This window comes from Protopterus annectens, chromosome 13.part0 (assembly GCF_019279795.1).
Source record: "Protopterus annectens isolate FY-2018-M chromosome 13.part0, PAN1.0, whole genome shotgun sequence".
NCBI classification, from domain to species: domain Eukaryota; kingdom Metazoa; phylum Chordata; order Ceratodontiformes; family Protopteridae; genus Protopterus; species Protopterus annectens.
This window is the reverse complement of record NC_056747.1, coordinates 612,663,740-612,682,482: the sequence shown is the minus strand read 5'-3', so window position 1 is coordinate 612,682,482 and position 18,743 is coordinate 612,663,740. Positions and strand designations below refer to the sequence as shown.

Below are 18,743 nucleotides of genomic sequence, written 5' to 3'. Positions count from 1 at the left end.
AGTAAAAACAAAACTATACTTGCGGGAGTCCCAGCTACCACAATATCTCAGAGTGCACTACACTACACTATAAGACTACACTGTGCGCTACAGAACATAAATAAACTAGAAAATAGCAAAACAAAGTATAAGTAGCAATGCAAAGTTACGTAACATTGGGCCCAGTGATAGAAACCTGCCATTCACCTCAACACACTGTGATCTTTCCTTTAACTGCTGTTTACCACATTCAGCTATATAGTTAGTTATAAGTAATTTAATCATATGTTCAGTTATTACACAGTACAGAATACTATAAAATGCCATGGACAGCTTAGTAAAGACAACACATACTCCAATCTCCTAATCAAGGGCCTTACTTGCTGGTTCAAAAAATTAATCTAGACTAGTAGGAGTTAATCTATGTTTTGTGAAACCATTTTGATAGAAATATATACCCGTTCCCAGCGTGTTGTCTGTCCTTATTATCATGATTAAGCATTTTTCAAAAACTTTATCAAGCAGTGGTATTAAACTTACTGGTTTACAGTTTAGACACCAAATTGTATCTTATCAGACTATAGTTTAGACTCCAAATAACATCTACCACCCTTATGTACTGGAACAGCATGAGTTAACATCCAGGTTTTGGGTATTTTTCTAGTTTTCAATAGTGTGTTAAATAATATAACTAATAAAGGCACCAGAATGTTGTCAAACTTGTAATGAAGTTTCCAAGTATATCACAGGAGAACAGTTTCTCCACAAATGATAACAATCTAAAATTAGAAGTGAATGAAACAAATTTGATTACAGGGTACATGGTACTTGAACTCAGGGGAGAGCAGAGGGGTATCTTTCATAGAGTAAAGGGGTACAAAGTACTAAAATAAGGAAGTAGAGGCTCAGTTAGACAAAGAACGCCATAGGAGTCTATGTGAGGCTTTTACTAAGGCAGAATGAAATTTGTTGTTTCCCAGGCAGTCTTTACAAGTCATACTCAATCAGTGTCACAAAGTGTAACCACAGAGGGCCTTTCAATTATGTGTGCAATGTAGCTGCTAGCAATACCTATCATAGGCTTATAGACTCTCTGCAGGACAAAAAGCATTTCTGTAGGTGATTGTGGATGCCAGAGATCCATGTACTATTGAGGAGTATTCCAAACAAATCAAACTTTTAATTAAATGATGCTAAGAAGGTAAAAGTTATTCCATACTAAGCATGACGTCTAAACCAATAATAAGAGGTATTAGCTAAGTACGCCTTGAGCTATTCTATAGAACAGAAGATATTTTGATTTGATCAAATTCCTTCTTACAGAAGATTGACAATCTTAAGCTTTGCAAGTAAAGGTGATTTGTCCAGCACATCCTTACTTTGTGGTATTCCAAAGTGTATGGAATACATGCTGCAGTTCAATAACAGATAAAACTGAACACCACCGTAAAATCACAAGACAGAAGCATACCTCAGCTATACATATTTCTGCAAAATGTCCAGATTTTGCCTCATATTTTTGGTATGTTTGTCATAAAGTTGTGGTTTTCTGGCAAGTCATTGAGGGTTGAAGTCAGAAAATAATGATGGACATTTGAGTTTCAGACTTCATACCCTTGAGAAAATGCACGCTGATGCAAAACCTATTATATCAACTTTATAAGTTTGTAAGAGCAATATTTAAAAAGGGTCCCTGTTTTGGGGGTCTTTGCCCCCCCCCCCCCCCCATTATGTATAGCTTTGTCCAGATTTCTTGCTCTAAGAGGTTGAGAGGTATGGACAGAAGAAAAAATTCTGGTTCTAATAACCACAGACAAATAAAAACTTTTATTCATATATACAAAATGTAAACCCACAGCTGAAATGCAGTAAGTTTCAAACAGAAGTAGTAATATCTGAGAAAGCATTACTTGGTGTGAAAACTGTCTTTTTTTCCATTCTTCCAAACTGCATTTCTATCAGTATCCTGTAGAGTGAAGTGTTACAGTAAATATCACAGAACTTCCCTCTGTGGAAAACTGATGCAAGTTGTTAGTGACCAGAGTTTACTCAAATCCTCACTAATTAGCATTGACAGTTGAAACTATTACATTGTCAATAGCCTAACCTACATACCTAGAATATCTGTATTGGTTTTCCAAACTCTGAAGAAGTTTTACCCCTCTGAAATTTTATGATTTCTACTGACAAGTACTCAAATGTTGTTTATAGTCAAGAGTTTGATAATTCCTGTTTAGTGGATGAGTTCCTTTAGCAAAGACATACATAAATAAGTAAATAAGTAATATCCATTTGTTAACTGGTAGACCCACTGGACACACAGTCTTTTTTAGGGACAACTCAAGAGCAATGTCAGTCTTACCCATCTATACCAACTGCCAGACAATGACCATGTTTATGATGCAGGAGCCTGAGATTCCCCTAAAGAGTCAGTCTAGAAGTAATTAGAGCAGTTGATGACCAGCTCTCTTGTCACTGGGGAGAGAGGCTGAAATCAGAGTATCCTCTGCAGAAGTGGCCTATTGTGGAGACTGGAAGACTAGCCATGAATTTACACCAAATGTGATGGCTGAGTCTGCAGGTAGACAGCATATGGCAAGATGACACTGAATGGATGAAGTGCCAGTGGGGCTTGTACTGCCGCATAGATGCAGTCTTAGGAGTAGAAATAAAAAATAAAAAAATATATATCTTACCATTTATGGATAATGATACCTGAGAATGAACTCCCCCCTATTCCTGCATTAAGTTTATTTGTCAGAAAGGCTAATTTCCACCCCCATAGAAGAAGGCACTCCCCCTTAGATACCATCACATTCTGTATTACATAAAGTAGGAGTTTAAATAGGTCTTTAAGACACCCAGAAAAAACAGATGTTGTGGTTTAATGTTATACTGACATAATGAAGGTCTAGCACAGAAGCATTTGTCTGAGATTTGTCCGAGATTTGTCCAAGATTCTCACAAATGGAATTAATACTACACTTGCAACTACTTACCTCTCCCCCTCAGTACTTTACACACTGCCATCCTTACTAACCTCCATACATCACAAAAAGCAAAATTTCAAGAATGCTATAATAAAGTGGCTACATTTGCAGGAGATACCCCTTTAAGAACTCCCCACTGTATAGCACTAAAAAGCCTAAATTGGTTAGAACTATCCCATTAACTAACATGTATGCACACAGCTTTTTACCACTTATAAAATTATCCAGAATCCATCTGCTTGTCCAGGACTAAGTAACATTGTACACAACTATGTTCCTAGTCAGTCATTATGACCCAATGACCAAAAACTCATGCCTGTCCAAAAACCTATCAAATCTGCTGGGCATGGTCTGTACTCACACCGTGTTGCTAAGGCGCGGAATCCCTTACTTATGTCCATTATGTCAATATGCTCCCGCCAGTCCTTTAAAACCATTCTGAAAGGCTTCCTAGCCAAAATCTGGTTCTGTTCTTGCTCATCCCCAGGATAAACTAAATCCGTAAATGTGAACTCGTATGTATTCATACCTAACAGCTCCTTACACCCCCTTCTTCACTCACTTCTTTACTTCAGTCAATTTCTCTGCACTGACTCTCATTGTAAAAGAGCCATAACCCTATTTTTTCTCCTACTTCATATTGCCTTTCTTGTTTGTATTATACTAACTTACCTTTAATTTATCTGAACTGGCTAAAATTTCTCTAAATATTAAATCATTGGCATAGAAGTTGCATCTGTTTTTAATCCATGTTTTCACATTGTATATAATTTAGTATAATTGTTTAAACTCTGCATTTTTATTGTTTTTACTTTATTATTTTGAAGATTGTAAAATTGTTGTCCTAATTTTTTAAATACTGGAGAAAATGAGCACCTACCCAATCAGACATTCCCAGTAATCAAATATCATTAAATTAGTCTTGTCTTTTGACGCCAAAGGAAAAACAGGAAAAGTTTTAGGTAGGAGAAGAGAATATGCTATACAAGTGACTAAGTGGCACAGTGGTCAGTATTGCCACATCAGGTCATTTAGTTCACTAATGTGGTTTCTGCCTGTGGTCCTTTCTGTGTGGGTTTTTTTGTTGAGATTTTGGTCTCTTCCTGGGTACCCAATTGGAGATGCTCATACTGTCCTAGATGATTACAAAGTATGTTGCAATGAACTCTTGTCCTGTCCAGTAATGATTCCTGTATTATACCTTTTGCTTCCTAGGATAAGCTTTTGCTGTCTATGACCCTAAACTGGGTAAAGCTGCCATTAAAAATTGAATGGTAAACTGATCAATAGATGGATTATTCTGATGTAGTTGAAGTCAGGTAGGTCAACTGAGGGCTGAGTATTTCTGATGTAGCTACAGAAAGCTTTATTTTATCTTTAACTCTGATAAGTGTATTTGTTTCATTTTTATTTTCACGTCTTGATAACTCTCTTCAGAGCTTTGTGTATAATGCTTAACTAAGTTTAGTACTGATGAGGACTGTCTTCTTCTTCTGTTATAACATTTGAGATTTTTTTTCATCTCCAGCATAGTAGACTGTTTTTGATTTTCAAAATTTGTATCTGTATCTTACTGAAATTTATGTGGCTATGCATTCACATTGTTTTTGAATTCCACATCTGTCTGTATCTTACTGACATTTATTTCGTTATTCATTCATTCATTCATTCATTATATGATAGAGTACACCCACTACCTCAACTGCTGTTTTTGTAACTATGCTGATTAATAGCTCCCAGTCATAATTGCCTAGTGTACAATTAATTTAATCATAACTGCCATTTGAGAAATCCTGTAATTTAGACTTGTTAATAGTAATAACTTCTTAGTATAACACTAAAGATAACAGTTGTATGGGCTTACTGTAGTGGAAGCAATTACTGTTATAATATTAAAACCATAGATTAGTAAATATTATTGCCCCTTGTTAGGTTCCTTACCATCTGTTCCATGTTATTTTTATTAATGAAATGTGTTATTATTTGGACAACAGTGGTTTGACCAGTCAATATTTGGATAGTTGTAGTGCACTAATAATGCTGTTTTACTGGTTATGTTCATGCTCTTTAGTTTGTTTAGGACCTCATTACATTCTTTGAGAGTGAAAGAAGGAGATAGTTTCAGCCAATAAAGTACACATTGTTACTGTTAATATTAAGTATAACATTCGGAAGTTCTTTCTCCATTTCTGTTGGTTCTGCCCTGGATCTGAAATTATCTTTTACAAAGTCATATCCTCCAGTACTCTGTTAAAGAAATATATTTTGGAGAAAAAAGCTTCAGAGGGACAAACAAGCTAGTGCACTGGCATCACTGAGGAAAATGGAAGAAGCAAAGTACTTGCAGCCATCTTTACACACAATCTCATCCATTCAGTGCAATGCAAAAGATACAGTGGCCCAAACAAGGTGCTAGGTTGTTATTATCAGTATGCGTACTCCAGAGATGCAGAGATTACAGATACTTTTACAAAGTACCTGTGGAAATTCTTTTTGAGTACTCTGTAGAGTACTGGAGACTGCAGTTCTAGAAAGAGACAGAGAGAGAGAGAGAAAGAGATGCATTATATGGAACACGTAGGTATAATCCTCGAGGTTGTGATAGGAGAGTAGATCCCAGAATGAAATAAGGAAGTGGAGAACCCACGAATGACAGGCAGAGGGAGAAATATTTAAAGCACACATTAAAAAGGTAGCGATTCCCTGGAAATCATTGAGATACAGAAGTCATTTCCTCGGTGTTAATGAGAATGGTATTGAAGAGGTGAAAGGAGATGGTGATAAGGTAAATTATGTAGAAGGCTTGGATGGAAGAGAAATGGTAGTCATTTTTCAGGTTATACCCCTCCCTCATTGTTTCCAAGATGCCATTTGGCCTGTTCCATTTATGCTTAAATTCATTCAAGCATTTTCATTTTCACCCTCTCTGCTGGGAAGTCTTCATTGCTTAATGCACTGTCCCTGTTTAAAAGTAGAGACGGACTTCAACTCCTGCCTGATGACTACTTTAAAAGAGTCTTTGTTCCCCCAAGTCCTTTGGCTTTTCTTTATTGGGCACCAGTACTGTACCTGCATTTTCCCAGTCTTTATTATATGAGTCATGACATCTGTATAACTCTTTGTAGCTTGGTTACCCTCCCTTAGTGGACGAGGTGGAATTGTAAAGTTTTCCCCAGGTCTGTAAATTTTCTAAAAAGTGAAGTAGGGAGACACAGGACACAACAGGTGGGTGGGAGATGGTAATTCTACCTAACTGTCAGTGTTTACACCATGATAAAGAAGTAATCCCCCATTTTTATAGCCACTATAGGTATCTGTTCTATGGTAAATCCAGTTGTTCCCTTTTCTGCCCTTCTGTTCTGGTTCAGTGCTTATTTCACTGTGACTAATTTCCCTGACCCTATGGCTGACTGCCTATATCTTTGTAGACAGTAATGCTGCCACTACCAGTAGTCTGCTGACCTGCGTACTGCTTGTTGCACCTGACAACATCCATATGTTAGTTACTAATTTAAAGGAAAACGTTTTCTATTTTGTTAACGAAGCAGTGAAAGAAGATAACAGTCAGGGTTCCACAATAGCAGCATTACTAAACATGAGAGCGGGGTGATGTCTTCATTATGGAGAAAGAGTACAGGGACTATTCCAGTCTAAACAATATGAACAGCTACTTTTAAATTAAGCAGTGTGATTAGGGTACTAACATTGCCTGTCACTAAAGAAATACAGGATAGAATTCTGGGTTAGATCATGATTTGCAGGCATAGCGTTCTATGTTGCACTGGAACAGTTAAGCATAAACCTGAGAGTTATAAGTACAGCTGGCAAAGGAAGTACAGTGGATAATGCATGGAAGATGAAAGAAAAATGCAGACTTACATGATTACACAACAGGTGTTCACAGTTTTATTTACTTTATTTTGGGTATTAGTTTATTTTGAACCACTGGAGTTTGGTTTTATGCTCAGAAGTGCCATAGTGTGGTTCCCTTCAAGTTGGAAATCTTTTGGATTTCACCCGTCTTAGATTTAAACAGACCTTTTTACCTATGTTTAATACTATGCACCATATCTGGAACTTGTTTTTACTTCTCTACTCCTCTCTGCTTCATTCATTATGGTCATCCCAGTGTCCATTTCCATAGCCGTGTCTACATGCCCCTCCTTCCTCTCCTAGACTTCTCTGAGTGAGCTGGGGTCAGTGTGGATCTTAAGGGCATTCTTGGGGGGGGGGCAAGCAACTGCTTCTATGACTGAGGGGGGGTTATTATGACCTGCCCTTATTTTACTACCCAAACCTAAATTTTGTTTCTACTTTTGAGTAATTTAACTTCAAGTACATTTATAAGTTTGGAACCCCCCCCCCCCCACACGGTCTCTTCTGAAAGGGTTAGCCCTATTGATAAAATGTATATCACACACAAAATGTTTTCCATACTTCTAACCTATATAAGCTACAGATAATGGCAAACCAGTCTCCTCTTTATTTCTAGACTTATCTAAAGCCAGTGACACAATTTGTCACAACAAGCTTCTACTTCAAATGTCCTCATTAGGTCTCTTTCAGTCCACCCTTCTATAGTTCAAAAGCTACCTATCCAATAGGTATCAGTCAGTAAAATGGCACTCCACCCTTTCTCCATTCTTCCCAGTCACCATGGGTGTACCATAACACTCTATCTTTGGCCCCTTCCTCTTTAACATTCTCACCAACACCCTCCACACATCCACACAACAGGCCTCCATAATCCAATATGCAGAAGACACCATACTCATTTGCACATCTAACAATGAGGCACACATCCAAAAATTACTCAGGAAGTTTTAACAGTAACTGAAACATGGCTTTGTAACTTGCAACTCATGCTCAACCCTAAACTACTACTTTTTCCCCCAAATCCATCTCCCATGAAAAAAACAAAAATTAAAGTCCTCTATCTTGATAATATAATCATTGAAGTCACTTTAGCAAATTATTAGGGATGATATTGGTTGATGGTCTGGCATATATAAAATTGCCTAAGAAAAACTCGCCAAAAGCAAGGGATGCTTTATAAACCAAAAACCTTCTTGCAACACAACAAAGCTACACTTGCCACAACTTATCTCCTCGCCACACTTCTTTCTGGTGTTTCTATCCTTACTAACCTTCAAGCATCACATAAATCAGCACATAAATGATGCTATTGCAAAGTTGCTAAATTTGCAGCCAATACCCCTTTCAGAACCCACCAGTGTATAGCACTAAAAAGCCTAAATTGGTTAGAAGTACCGTATCAACTAACATGTACACAGCTTCTTACCACATATAACATTATCCAGAATCCATCTGCTTGTCCAGCACTAAATAACATTCTGCACAACGATGTCCCTAATCAGTCATTATGATCCAGTGACCAAAACCTCCTGTCTGTCAACAAACCCATCAAATCTCTGCTGTCTGTATTCATACCAGGCTGCTAAGGCCTGGAACTCCTTCTCTCTATCCATCAGGTCAACACCCTACCTCCCATCCTCCAAAACCATTCTGAAAGACTTCCTAGCCAAAAGCTGTCTCTGTCCGTAATCAACACCAGGATAAACTATATCCATAAATGTGAACAAATACCTGTTCATACTTCACATCTCCTTACTCTCCCTTTTTCACTCACTTTCTTACGTCTGTCAATTTCTCTTCCCTGGCTTTCTTTCTAAAGTATCATAAGCCTGCTTTTGTATTATACTAACTTACCTTTAATGTCTCTATAAACTAGCTAAAATTTCTGTAGCTATTAAATCATTATCATATAACTGGTATCTGTTCTTAACCAATGTTTTCATATTATGTCTAATTTGGTATAATTATTAAAACTGTACTTGTTTTTGTATTTTTTTAAACACTGTAAAATTATTGTTCTTAAAATGTTTTGTAATACTTTGGAGCCTTGCAGTCATGCTTTCCTGGTAATCAAATGCTAATCAGTCAATAAATAAACTAAATTAATTAATGCAATTACACTATTCATAACAGACAGTGGTAACTTTCTACAGCTGAGAAGCACAACTCATAATATAGCATATCGGTTTGAAACTTCGATTACAGTCAAAGCTAAGCCCTGAAATATTCAACCCTTGAAGAACTCTGCTGTGTGTTACCACGCCAGCTATACTTAATAGTAGCAAAAAGCACTCTATCTAAGATGTAAATACATCACCATTAGCCATGTATCTTAGTAATCTCATGTCCCACATTAGTACAGCAGCTGTAACTTGCCCCCATCCTGGACCTTCACTGTACCATATTCAGCCTATCATTTAGAACTTCTTCACACAAATCATTAAAAAGTCAGCTAGTCTAAAATCAAATAATGTATGCCCAGATTCACTTTCAGAGCATCTCGCTGCAAGAGATGCTGGCTCACCGTATATCAAACAGTCATTAAAAATTGCTACTTCCCTATTTGGAATATTCCCTTCCTGTTTATAGCTCTAAATACATATATCAATTATAGTTCAATTATAGTATGCAGCCATACCTCTCAAATGTCCAGATTTTTGTCTAATATTTTTGGTCTGTTCCTCATAAAATTTGTGATTTTCTGGCAAATCAGTGGAATGATTTGAAGATTGAAGTCATTAAATAATGATATACATTTGTGTTTCAGACTTTATATCCTTCAGAAAAATGCATGCCAAGACAAATTCTGTTGTTCTAGCAGCTTTCTAAGTTTATAAGAGCAATATTTAAAATCTGTCCCTATTTTTGGGCCTTTGTCCTCCCATTCTTTGAGGATTTGTCCAGATTTTTTGTGCTAAGAAGTTGAGAGGTATGCATGCAGCTACTACAAGTACTACCCTAAATAGATCTGCCCATTATCTAGTCTGTGAAGCAGTTAAGCAAGTTACCTGGTCTGAGACTGTAATTGATCATTGTTTGATCAATGTTCTGCTCTGGTAAGCAAATTTAAATAAATAAGTAGTCCTAGGGATCATCAGAGTATTTTATTCCAAGCCCTAAATCACCTACCCATCACAGAAAGAGCTAATCATTTTCTATCAGTTCATTGTAATTTTTTGTCAACTTTATCACATAAAAAACATGACAGTACCTGTCAATCAGCTTTGAAAGGTGCTCAAACTTTCAGAGCACCCTTTCCCCATCCCATCTCTCACATGGAATATTTATTTTATTTAAAATTTGTTTACCAGGAAAGTCCGACTTGGAATGAAGCCAATTTTCAGCGGAGGCCCAGGGAGAAACATTCCAGAAGCATGTCTTTGTAATGTGAGAGGAAACCAGAGCACCTGGAGGAAACCCATATGAATGCAGGGAGGACATGCAGACTCCACACAGAAGGCACTCTAGCTGAGAATCGAACCGGAGAACCTCTTGCTGTGAGGCGACAGTGCTACCACTGCACCATCCAAATACTCTTTTTCAAATGCTGTTCTGTCTCTTACGAACTCTCCTCCCACAGCTCTGCCCCCAGCGTTTGATTACAAATTAGCTGACAGTTGGGAGTGTTTCAGTTGATCACTCAGTTAATTAATAAACAATGTTGGAATATAGCAAGACTGCATAACAAGATTAATAACTTTCTCCTTTTCCCAACAGTTAAGCATTCTCGGAATTAGTATATAGAGAGTTGTGGGTATGGGGGGGGGGGGGGGTGGAGGAAGGATTGTCCCCTGGGAAAACATTGCTTTGTACAATTTTCATCAGCATTCAGTTCATAGGTGTTTACTAGGCTAATGATCACAAAGGCCTTTTCAAGTCTAGCCATGTATCCCAAAATCTCTGACAAGTTCTGCTACCCTTGATAAATGTAAGCATGGTTTTGGGAGATGAATCATTTACAAGCAAGGGCTTGGGAGATGAATCATTTACAGGCTACCTGTGTCCATTAGAATCATAGGTGCCAAACCAGGGATGAATTTTCTGTTCCCCATCCAATTGTCCAAGTTACACTTGAATTGGATTAGTAAGCAACTCTGCTTCACATGGATGGGGAAAGTAAGATTCAAACCCTGTACTTTGTGTCTGAGGTAAATACCTTAACCATTAAACCAACCCCCCATTAGACCAACCAGTGACATGGGCTTTAATGTTATGTGATTGATGGAATGGAAATTGATTTAAGTTCCATCAATCCTGTGTCATATAATCTTTCCAGGTCCCTATTAAATTATCGAACATTTCAAAGTTCGAATGTCATATGGTCGACACCATATGATCGAACTTTGAAAAGTCCGAAGGTGAAAGGCAATGGCTCAGTACACACAGAATGGGAAAATTTCCCTTTTCTGCACTGAAGTGTGGTCTCGGAGTTGGTATATTTAAGTAGGGGGGTGTGGGGGATACAGGGGGGCTTGCCCCCTGCTCAGAGCATTAAGGTAAGTGTCTTTTTTTTTTTAAGTTTTTATTATATTTTCAAAGATTCAAGTTTCATTCAGATGTTGTCGAACATATGTGGTTCGAAATTTTGAAGCTTCGAATATATAATATAGACCCATCTTTCCTGCATAGTAAGAAACGCACTAACAGTGGACTAATTTAAAACCATATTCCTTGGATGTTTGCCTGACATAACAGTGTTAATGCTTTAATATTGGCAAAATGGATATCTGAATCAGAAAACACTAATCACTTAAATGTATCACTAACTATTTATACTTCAGGTGCATATTGTGCATACTGGACTACCATTGCAATGGAACCAGATACATACTGGCAGCTAACCCTCATTTTGAAATTCATCTTAAAACTAATCTCTTCCCTGAAAATGTCTTTATAATAGACATAAATGCTGTCAGTAATTTAAATGCTGAAATATCACAGGGGCATGACTAATTGGGTCTTTGGTCACATTTCTTTTTTTTTTCCTGGCTAATAAGCAATAAACCATGCAGAAAACAAATAATATTCACAAATCCAGAGTGTTGTCAGTGAGGGTACAATTCCAGACTTCCCATCTTTCATACTACTAGAGGATGTTCTTTAGAAAGTAGATGTTTCAGAGGATGATTTTCATTTTTTAGCTCTGTTTAATAACCATCAGTGTACACACACACACATACACACACACTGCTTATACCCTAGCAGAACAGATGGGAAGCCTTGGGGCAATTCCATATTGCAAAATCTGTAATGCAAACCTAACTGTGCACCAAGAGAGAAGCATTTTGTTTTTTCCTGCTTAACTAAATTGTGAAATGGCTGCATTACTAAATGATCCTGAAAAAAAGGATGAATTTGAATAGGATGGTTTAACTTTATTTGTAATACAAATTCATATTATCATAAGGTCATATAAGGTCTTTATTTGTAATACAGATTCATATTATCATAAGGTCATATAAGGTCAACTGCCATGTATACCTTGAGTTTCACAGATAACATACCTACACATCCCTGTATAATAAAATGACAGAGGATGTACGTCATATTTTTATTTATGTGAATACTATTCATGTCATCAACACATGTATTCAAATTCTGTATGTGTCATAGTTACTTAGAAAATCTGGAGCTCTACTGTAAAATCATATTGCAGCCATGATTAACTTAAACAAAAAAGAAGACATATGCATACTTTTTAAAAATATATATTAACTACAATCAATAAAAGCCAAATTGAAAGCTAATAGCCAATAGTAAAATGACATTTCTTGCAAAACAGCCTTGATCCCACATAACCAAACTAAAATGTATTAAACTGCCTAAAAACATTACTGTCGAACTAACAAATCCTAACATAACCTTCACCACATTATCAAAATAATATCACAAACTTACCTGACCCCTTAAAAATCTCCCCAGATCAATAGTAGGGAAAAACACCTGAAATACAATCTATCAGAAGAACCTATGGAAAGAGCAAGCAGTATTAAGTAGGCAACTTAAACAAACAGCTTACTTACTACATGTAATGAATTGAATAAGAAAAAGTAATCCAAATAAATAAAAGTTAAAAAAATGAGTATAATATAAGAGGACTTTTTCGTGAGTAGTAAAAAAAATAACGTAGATGGCACGATTAGGTAACTGTATCAGTCTGTACTACAATGAACACATTTTATATATATATATATATATATATATATATATATATATATATATATGTATGTGTGTGTGTGTGTGTGTTTATATAAGCAAATCTCATTTGTGTTCAATTCCCACAATATCACCAATAAACATTGTAACTCAAAATAGCAAAAGCTCCCAGATGGGCTTTAGCAAGGTTCCTGTGGTGGGCAGGACCATATTCCTTGCTCCAGTGTCATCAGTGTTTTGTGTTTCAGTGTTTTTGGATCACATTTCTGTCAATAAAAAAATCAAAACAACTAGTGGAATTGTGTGTGTGTGTGTGTGTGTGTGTGTGTGTGTGTGTGTGTGTGTGTATATATACACACACACACACACACACACACACACACACACACACACACACACACACACACACACATATATGTATATTAATTTTAAGATTTCATGGCAGAGGGTGAAGCCAGTAGTCACTAGAACACAAGGTGGGGACTCAAAGACTGCATGTTGAAAATCAGGGTATGTTACGAACTACTGTTTCCTATTAATTTCGAAAGCTATGGTAATTATTAAGCTGTTCACTTAACTTGTTTACTGAATAGTGCTTTAAGCACTTTCCATTGGTTGTGTGAAATTGTGACCATTTATCTTACCAGTATAAAAATGACTTTCAATATTAATCAAGGTTATCATGTCCTGGACTGTTCCGATACACACATCTTAGCTACTTTTTTCAGGCTACTGTCCTATTTTCTTTTTACTTACTGACAGCCTGGAAATTTACAACTCAGAAGTGACCACTGCTTCTATAACCTGCTTTATTTTAACAAAACATTTACAGTGAATGGTAGACTTAACAGGTGGTTGTAAGTAACATTTAAAATATACATACCGGTGATTTATCTGATTGTCTATTTTTCTAGATAGATTTATTTCATTTTATGAGTCCTGTGGGTCAGTGAATGGCAGAGATTATACATTATTAGCAAACATTCTTGTGTTTTCGGGTGTTTTAATGCAGTAGGTGTTATTTGATATTATCAGTCTGTTGTTTCTGCCCCTTAACTGATCAGATTATTCTGTTTGCAAGGCCATTTTCTAAAGAGGACTCTCACCTCTTCTTCTAAATTTTAGCTGTTATAGCAATTAATATAGACTGGCCATTAACTGAAAGTACATGGGGCAACAAAAGTGATGCAGAGAAAACACTCACTCATAAGAATTGTATCAAATGGAACATCAGCCTCATGGAGCAACCAACATCTGGGGATTGTTATAACGTACTGTAATAACATATGCATCTCTTGTCCATTGTATGTGTAAACTGACATGATACAACCCTAGGCAGGCATGAAACATGTCATATTTTGGATGGACTGTAGATATACTGACCTCTATAATATGACAGATAAAAAAAAAAACAGTCCTGGGAAGTTATGAAGGTGTTTTGTATAGTTAGCGTTTTTACAGATTATGTTTTATTATGCTTATGATATGATTAATAGTTGCAGTTAATCCATAATTGTATTTTCTTTTTCTTCTCCCCTTCAGCAACTGCCCTTTCTTACTAGCAGCAGCACTGGCAAGAGCCACAGCAGATGAAATTGTGCAAAGTGACCTTTCCGCACACTATTTACCAAAGCATGTGGACAACACTGATGGCATTATACGTAAGTCTCATTTGTAGCACTCCAGTGAGTTCAAATTATGGTATGGTTGATATATGTATTTGTAGCACTCCAGTGCAAAACAGTTACAATAAGGTTATTTTTTAAAGCCTTTTCTGAACTCAGGCATTTAATTAATGAAAAAGAATGGAGCAAACTTTATGACTGCAGTTACAGCAATAACATCATGTAACTGGGGTATTATGTCACAGTATGACACCACCTTGACTCCTGCAACTTTAGCCTTCCCTATGCACTATGTGTATGTCATACCAGTTAGGGTTTATCCTTGGTATTACTATAAAGAAAGCATCCTTTGTTTCATATGTAAATAAACATATATTATCTTAATGAATCCAAAGTTAATTTTGTCAGTTTTGCCACTAGTGATTCGGTGTTTATAACCCATTGTCAGTCTCATATATGGTTATAGTAATTTAGCTCTCTACACTGAATGTTTTTCTGTGTTCGGTATCTCACTGACGTGTTGGCATCCTTACTGCATTCAGTGTCTGTGGCTGTTTAACATTAATGCCGCAGTGTTACAGCTACAGGCTATAGCTGTGCTGTTAGCGATCTTTTCCCCTACTAGCATTACAAGAATGTGTACCAAGCATCTAGCACAGCGCCATTCCCTTCGTGTTACTTATTTTTTTTTTTGCACAATGTGTTAGCTCATTAAACATTATTCCACTTGTAAATTAATATCATTTGCATGTTAATTGTTCATTTCTCAGGAGGTTTTTCTGCCTGCCTGGGCCACGGCTGAATTTGGGCTATGCCCAGACAGAATTTCCCAGTTAGCAAACCTAAATAATGGTCACAGTGCTAGTGCTTTGGTATAGAGAGATGTTTTTACTGCTCTTTATAGTTGGGGATACTTTCCATCACTGTATGAGAAGGCAAAGTGCAGCAGGTACAGACAGCATGCCCGTTGCACTGTCAAACCACCTAAGGGTAACATTCCCTCTAGTTATTGCAGAACAGAAAATTGCCACTAATTATCTTTGAAACACATTCCTAATGTGAGAAACTGATGTGGTTTGGCAGGCTCTCAGAATGTCTTTGTAATTAGAATAGTTGGGTTTTCTATAGCTGTGAAAATTACAAAGGCATTGATTGTTATTTATATAGCAGTACTACAGTCTCAGGAATATTGCAGTTTCAGGTATGCCATCCCATTTCACTGCCTACTGAAGGACAAAGAAAGCTGCTATAGCTTTGTAAAACAGTAGGCCTGAGTCTATTATGTCGAACATTAATGTACCGAGAATCGTACTCTGTGCTGCTATGGTGGCCTAGCTCTGTGTTTGTGTGCCTGTGTCTGTGTGTTTGTCTTGAGTCTGTGGGTTAGCTTGAATACTGATATATTTGACTGGTGACAGGAAATGAGCCAAAGGAAGACCTGAAGTATGTAAGAATCACATGATGTAGGTCGTTACTTGGAGATGCAGCAAAGTAAGGAGGGTGAATGTATCAGTAACAGGATAATACTGGTCAAGTCAGACTCAGTATCCATGCCAGATAATTTAAGATGTCATAGTAAGGCTTAGAACAGGGGGTGTCCAATCTTTTTTGCTCAGAGGCCGCTTACCAAACTTAGCAAGGCTTGGAGGGCCACATTACGTTGTCAACATGTATCTCTCCATTCAAAACAGTTTGTTACTGGACATACCGAGAGCCAGATAAAATCCCTTGGTGGGAAGGAATGTGGCCCTAGGGCCACCTGTTTGACACCCCTGGCTTATTGAATATCTAGCTAGTGAATGTTGAAAAGTGTGGTCCAAACATCCATCCACAACCCCCTTTTTCTATTTTTACACATGGGGTTGAGGTGTCACCAACAATGACAATAATCTAGAGCCAAGATTTACACTGACGAATGGCTAGCCCTGACACTACCATTCTTCCATACAACACACTCACATGCAAACTGACATCTATGGTCAATTTAGAGTGCCCAATCCACCTACTGCATGCCTTTGGAATTTGGTAGGAAACTGGAGCACCTGGAGGAAACCCACACGAACACAGGGAGGACATGCAGACGCTGCACAGAAGGCAACCCAGCTGAGAATCGTGTAAGCAGGCAGTTTGTTGTCAAAAAGAAATAAAAACTGTCAGGAATGATATTGTAGTAACAGTTGTCAGCTTCCAGTAAAGAAGAGTATAGCTTGTTATACTCATTTCAGAATTATCACTCTGTTTTGTATTTTTTTCTTCTTTTTTTGAATCAAGTTTGGAATAAAAAAATATATATATATGAAACTGCATTCCCCTATTACCCCATATTTAAATCAGACAGGCGAAAGGATAACAGCAGATTTTTTTTTTATTGAGGATGACCTTGGAAGAAGTAAGTGCTTTAAGACTGCAGTCAATGAAGACTGCAGAAACCTGCACATCCTTTAGATAAGTTATAAACTCTTGCTTTAGTTCTGAAACAAAGAAGAAAAAGAGTGCTCAGGCTAGCTAGAGAAAATAATGGACCTCCCTGTAGACAAATGACAGCTCAACATATTTAAATAGCAGCCCTTACAGTCCTGCCCCCATCTCATTAAAAACTATATGACGAGTACTACACAATTAGTAAATAAAAATCAGGCTTCACCCAGAACTGTGTTATGGGTACCATAAATCATGGCAACATTTATTCTCAAAAATCTTTATAGGGGACAAAAAAATGCTGTTGCACAAAGTTTAAAAAAACTACTTGGAATAAATAAAGAAACTGGGAGGGGGTGTTTTTAGTTACATAGGGTGGAGAAAGTGTAGCAATGTAGCTGCTGTTTTTTCCATGCCAAGCTTCATAGCTGGCCTTAGCAATAGGCCAACTAGGTGCCCGCCCAGGGTGCTGCAATAGCAGGGGCACTTTCCCAGTAATCTAAATAGTGTAGGTAGACTGGGATGGGGGCACTAGGTGGTGTGGGGGAGGTGCTGTGGTCGATTTTGTGAGCAGTGTACTGTTCCTCCCAAAACATGTCTGCAGCATTCCACCTCAGTGCCCAAATGTTGTCTCTGAATCATAATTTCTTTTGCAATGACAGATATATACTTGTGCAGATCATGAACATGATGTATTATGGATTCACAGGTTTATAGGTACTTACTAGGCTATGATCTTTGAGGATCATAAGAAGCCTAGCCTTAGATTCTCATGTAGTTTTTATAGGATCATAGGATCATAGAAAGTTACTAGGCTATTGGCCCTGTGCCCCTACAAGCCTGGCCAAGAATTTAGCCCATGTTCCGACAAGTCAGCACCCAATGCTCCTGTCTAGCAGGGACACAGGTGGAATCCCAGGGGCGTATTTTCTGTTCCCCATCCAGTTATACAGGTTGCGCTTAAAAATGGTTAATAAGGTGCTCTGCTTAACATGGAGAGGGAGTCTATTCCACAGAAGGGCGAATCTCTGGGACACAAATCTGTCCCACCAACAAGTCCTATTGATGTCACAGACCAGGTTGAGGCCACGCTTGTGGGTTATTTGAGTGGAGCTTGACTTGCAGATATGCAGCAGTCCCATCAAGGAGGGGTCTGAGATTGCTTTGTATTCAGACAGAGGTCACCTCTGAGGAGTCTGTATGACACTGAGTAGAAAGACAGGGCGTTTAGCCTATCTGCGCAGGGTAGATGTTTGAGGCCTGGATTCTCCTGGAGAGGAACCTCTGTGGCGTCTCCAGCTGCTGCATGTGCTTTGTGAGGTACATTCCAAAAGGGGCATTGTACTCAGTAATGAGTCTTATAAGGGAGGAATACAGGGATGTTATGACCTCCTTGTCCCTTGATAAAATACCCTTACTAATGAGGTGGGCAATGTAGAAAGCTTGCTGTACAACAGAGGCAATATGGTTGTCAAAAGTCAGTTTGCTATCAACCTGGAAGCCCATGTCCCTCACAACTGATTGCATGCTTAGGATCTTATTATTAATGTGATAATTTATGGGGACATCACTCTCCCCAAAGGGGATGATGATACATTTTTTGGCATTCAGTTTAAGGCCATGTTTCTGGCACCAGTCATTTGTTTGGGTGAGACTCTCTTGGAGGATGTTCACATCACTAGGGGAATTGATGACAGTG

General features: G+C 37.7%; 1 protein-coding gene across 1 annotated transcript in view; it reads left to right on the top strand.

Moving 5' to 3' along the window:
* Positions 1-18,743, top strand: part of PPM1E (protein phosphatase, Mg2+/Mn2+ dependent 1E) — an 811,755-nt gene that overhangs the window by 613,103 nt on the left and 179,909 nt on the right. The window contains exon 2 of the mRNA XM_044054278.1: positions 14,544-14,662. Within this exon, the coding sequence (XP_043910213.1) occupies positions 14,544-14,662 (119 nt within the window). The remainder of the gene's footprint in view (positions 1-14,543; positions 14,663-18,743) is intronic.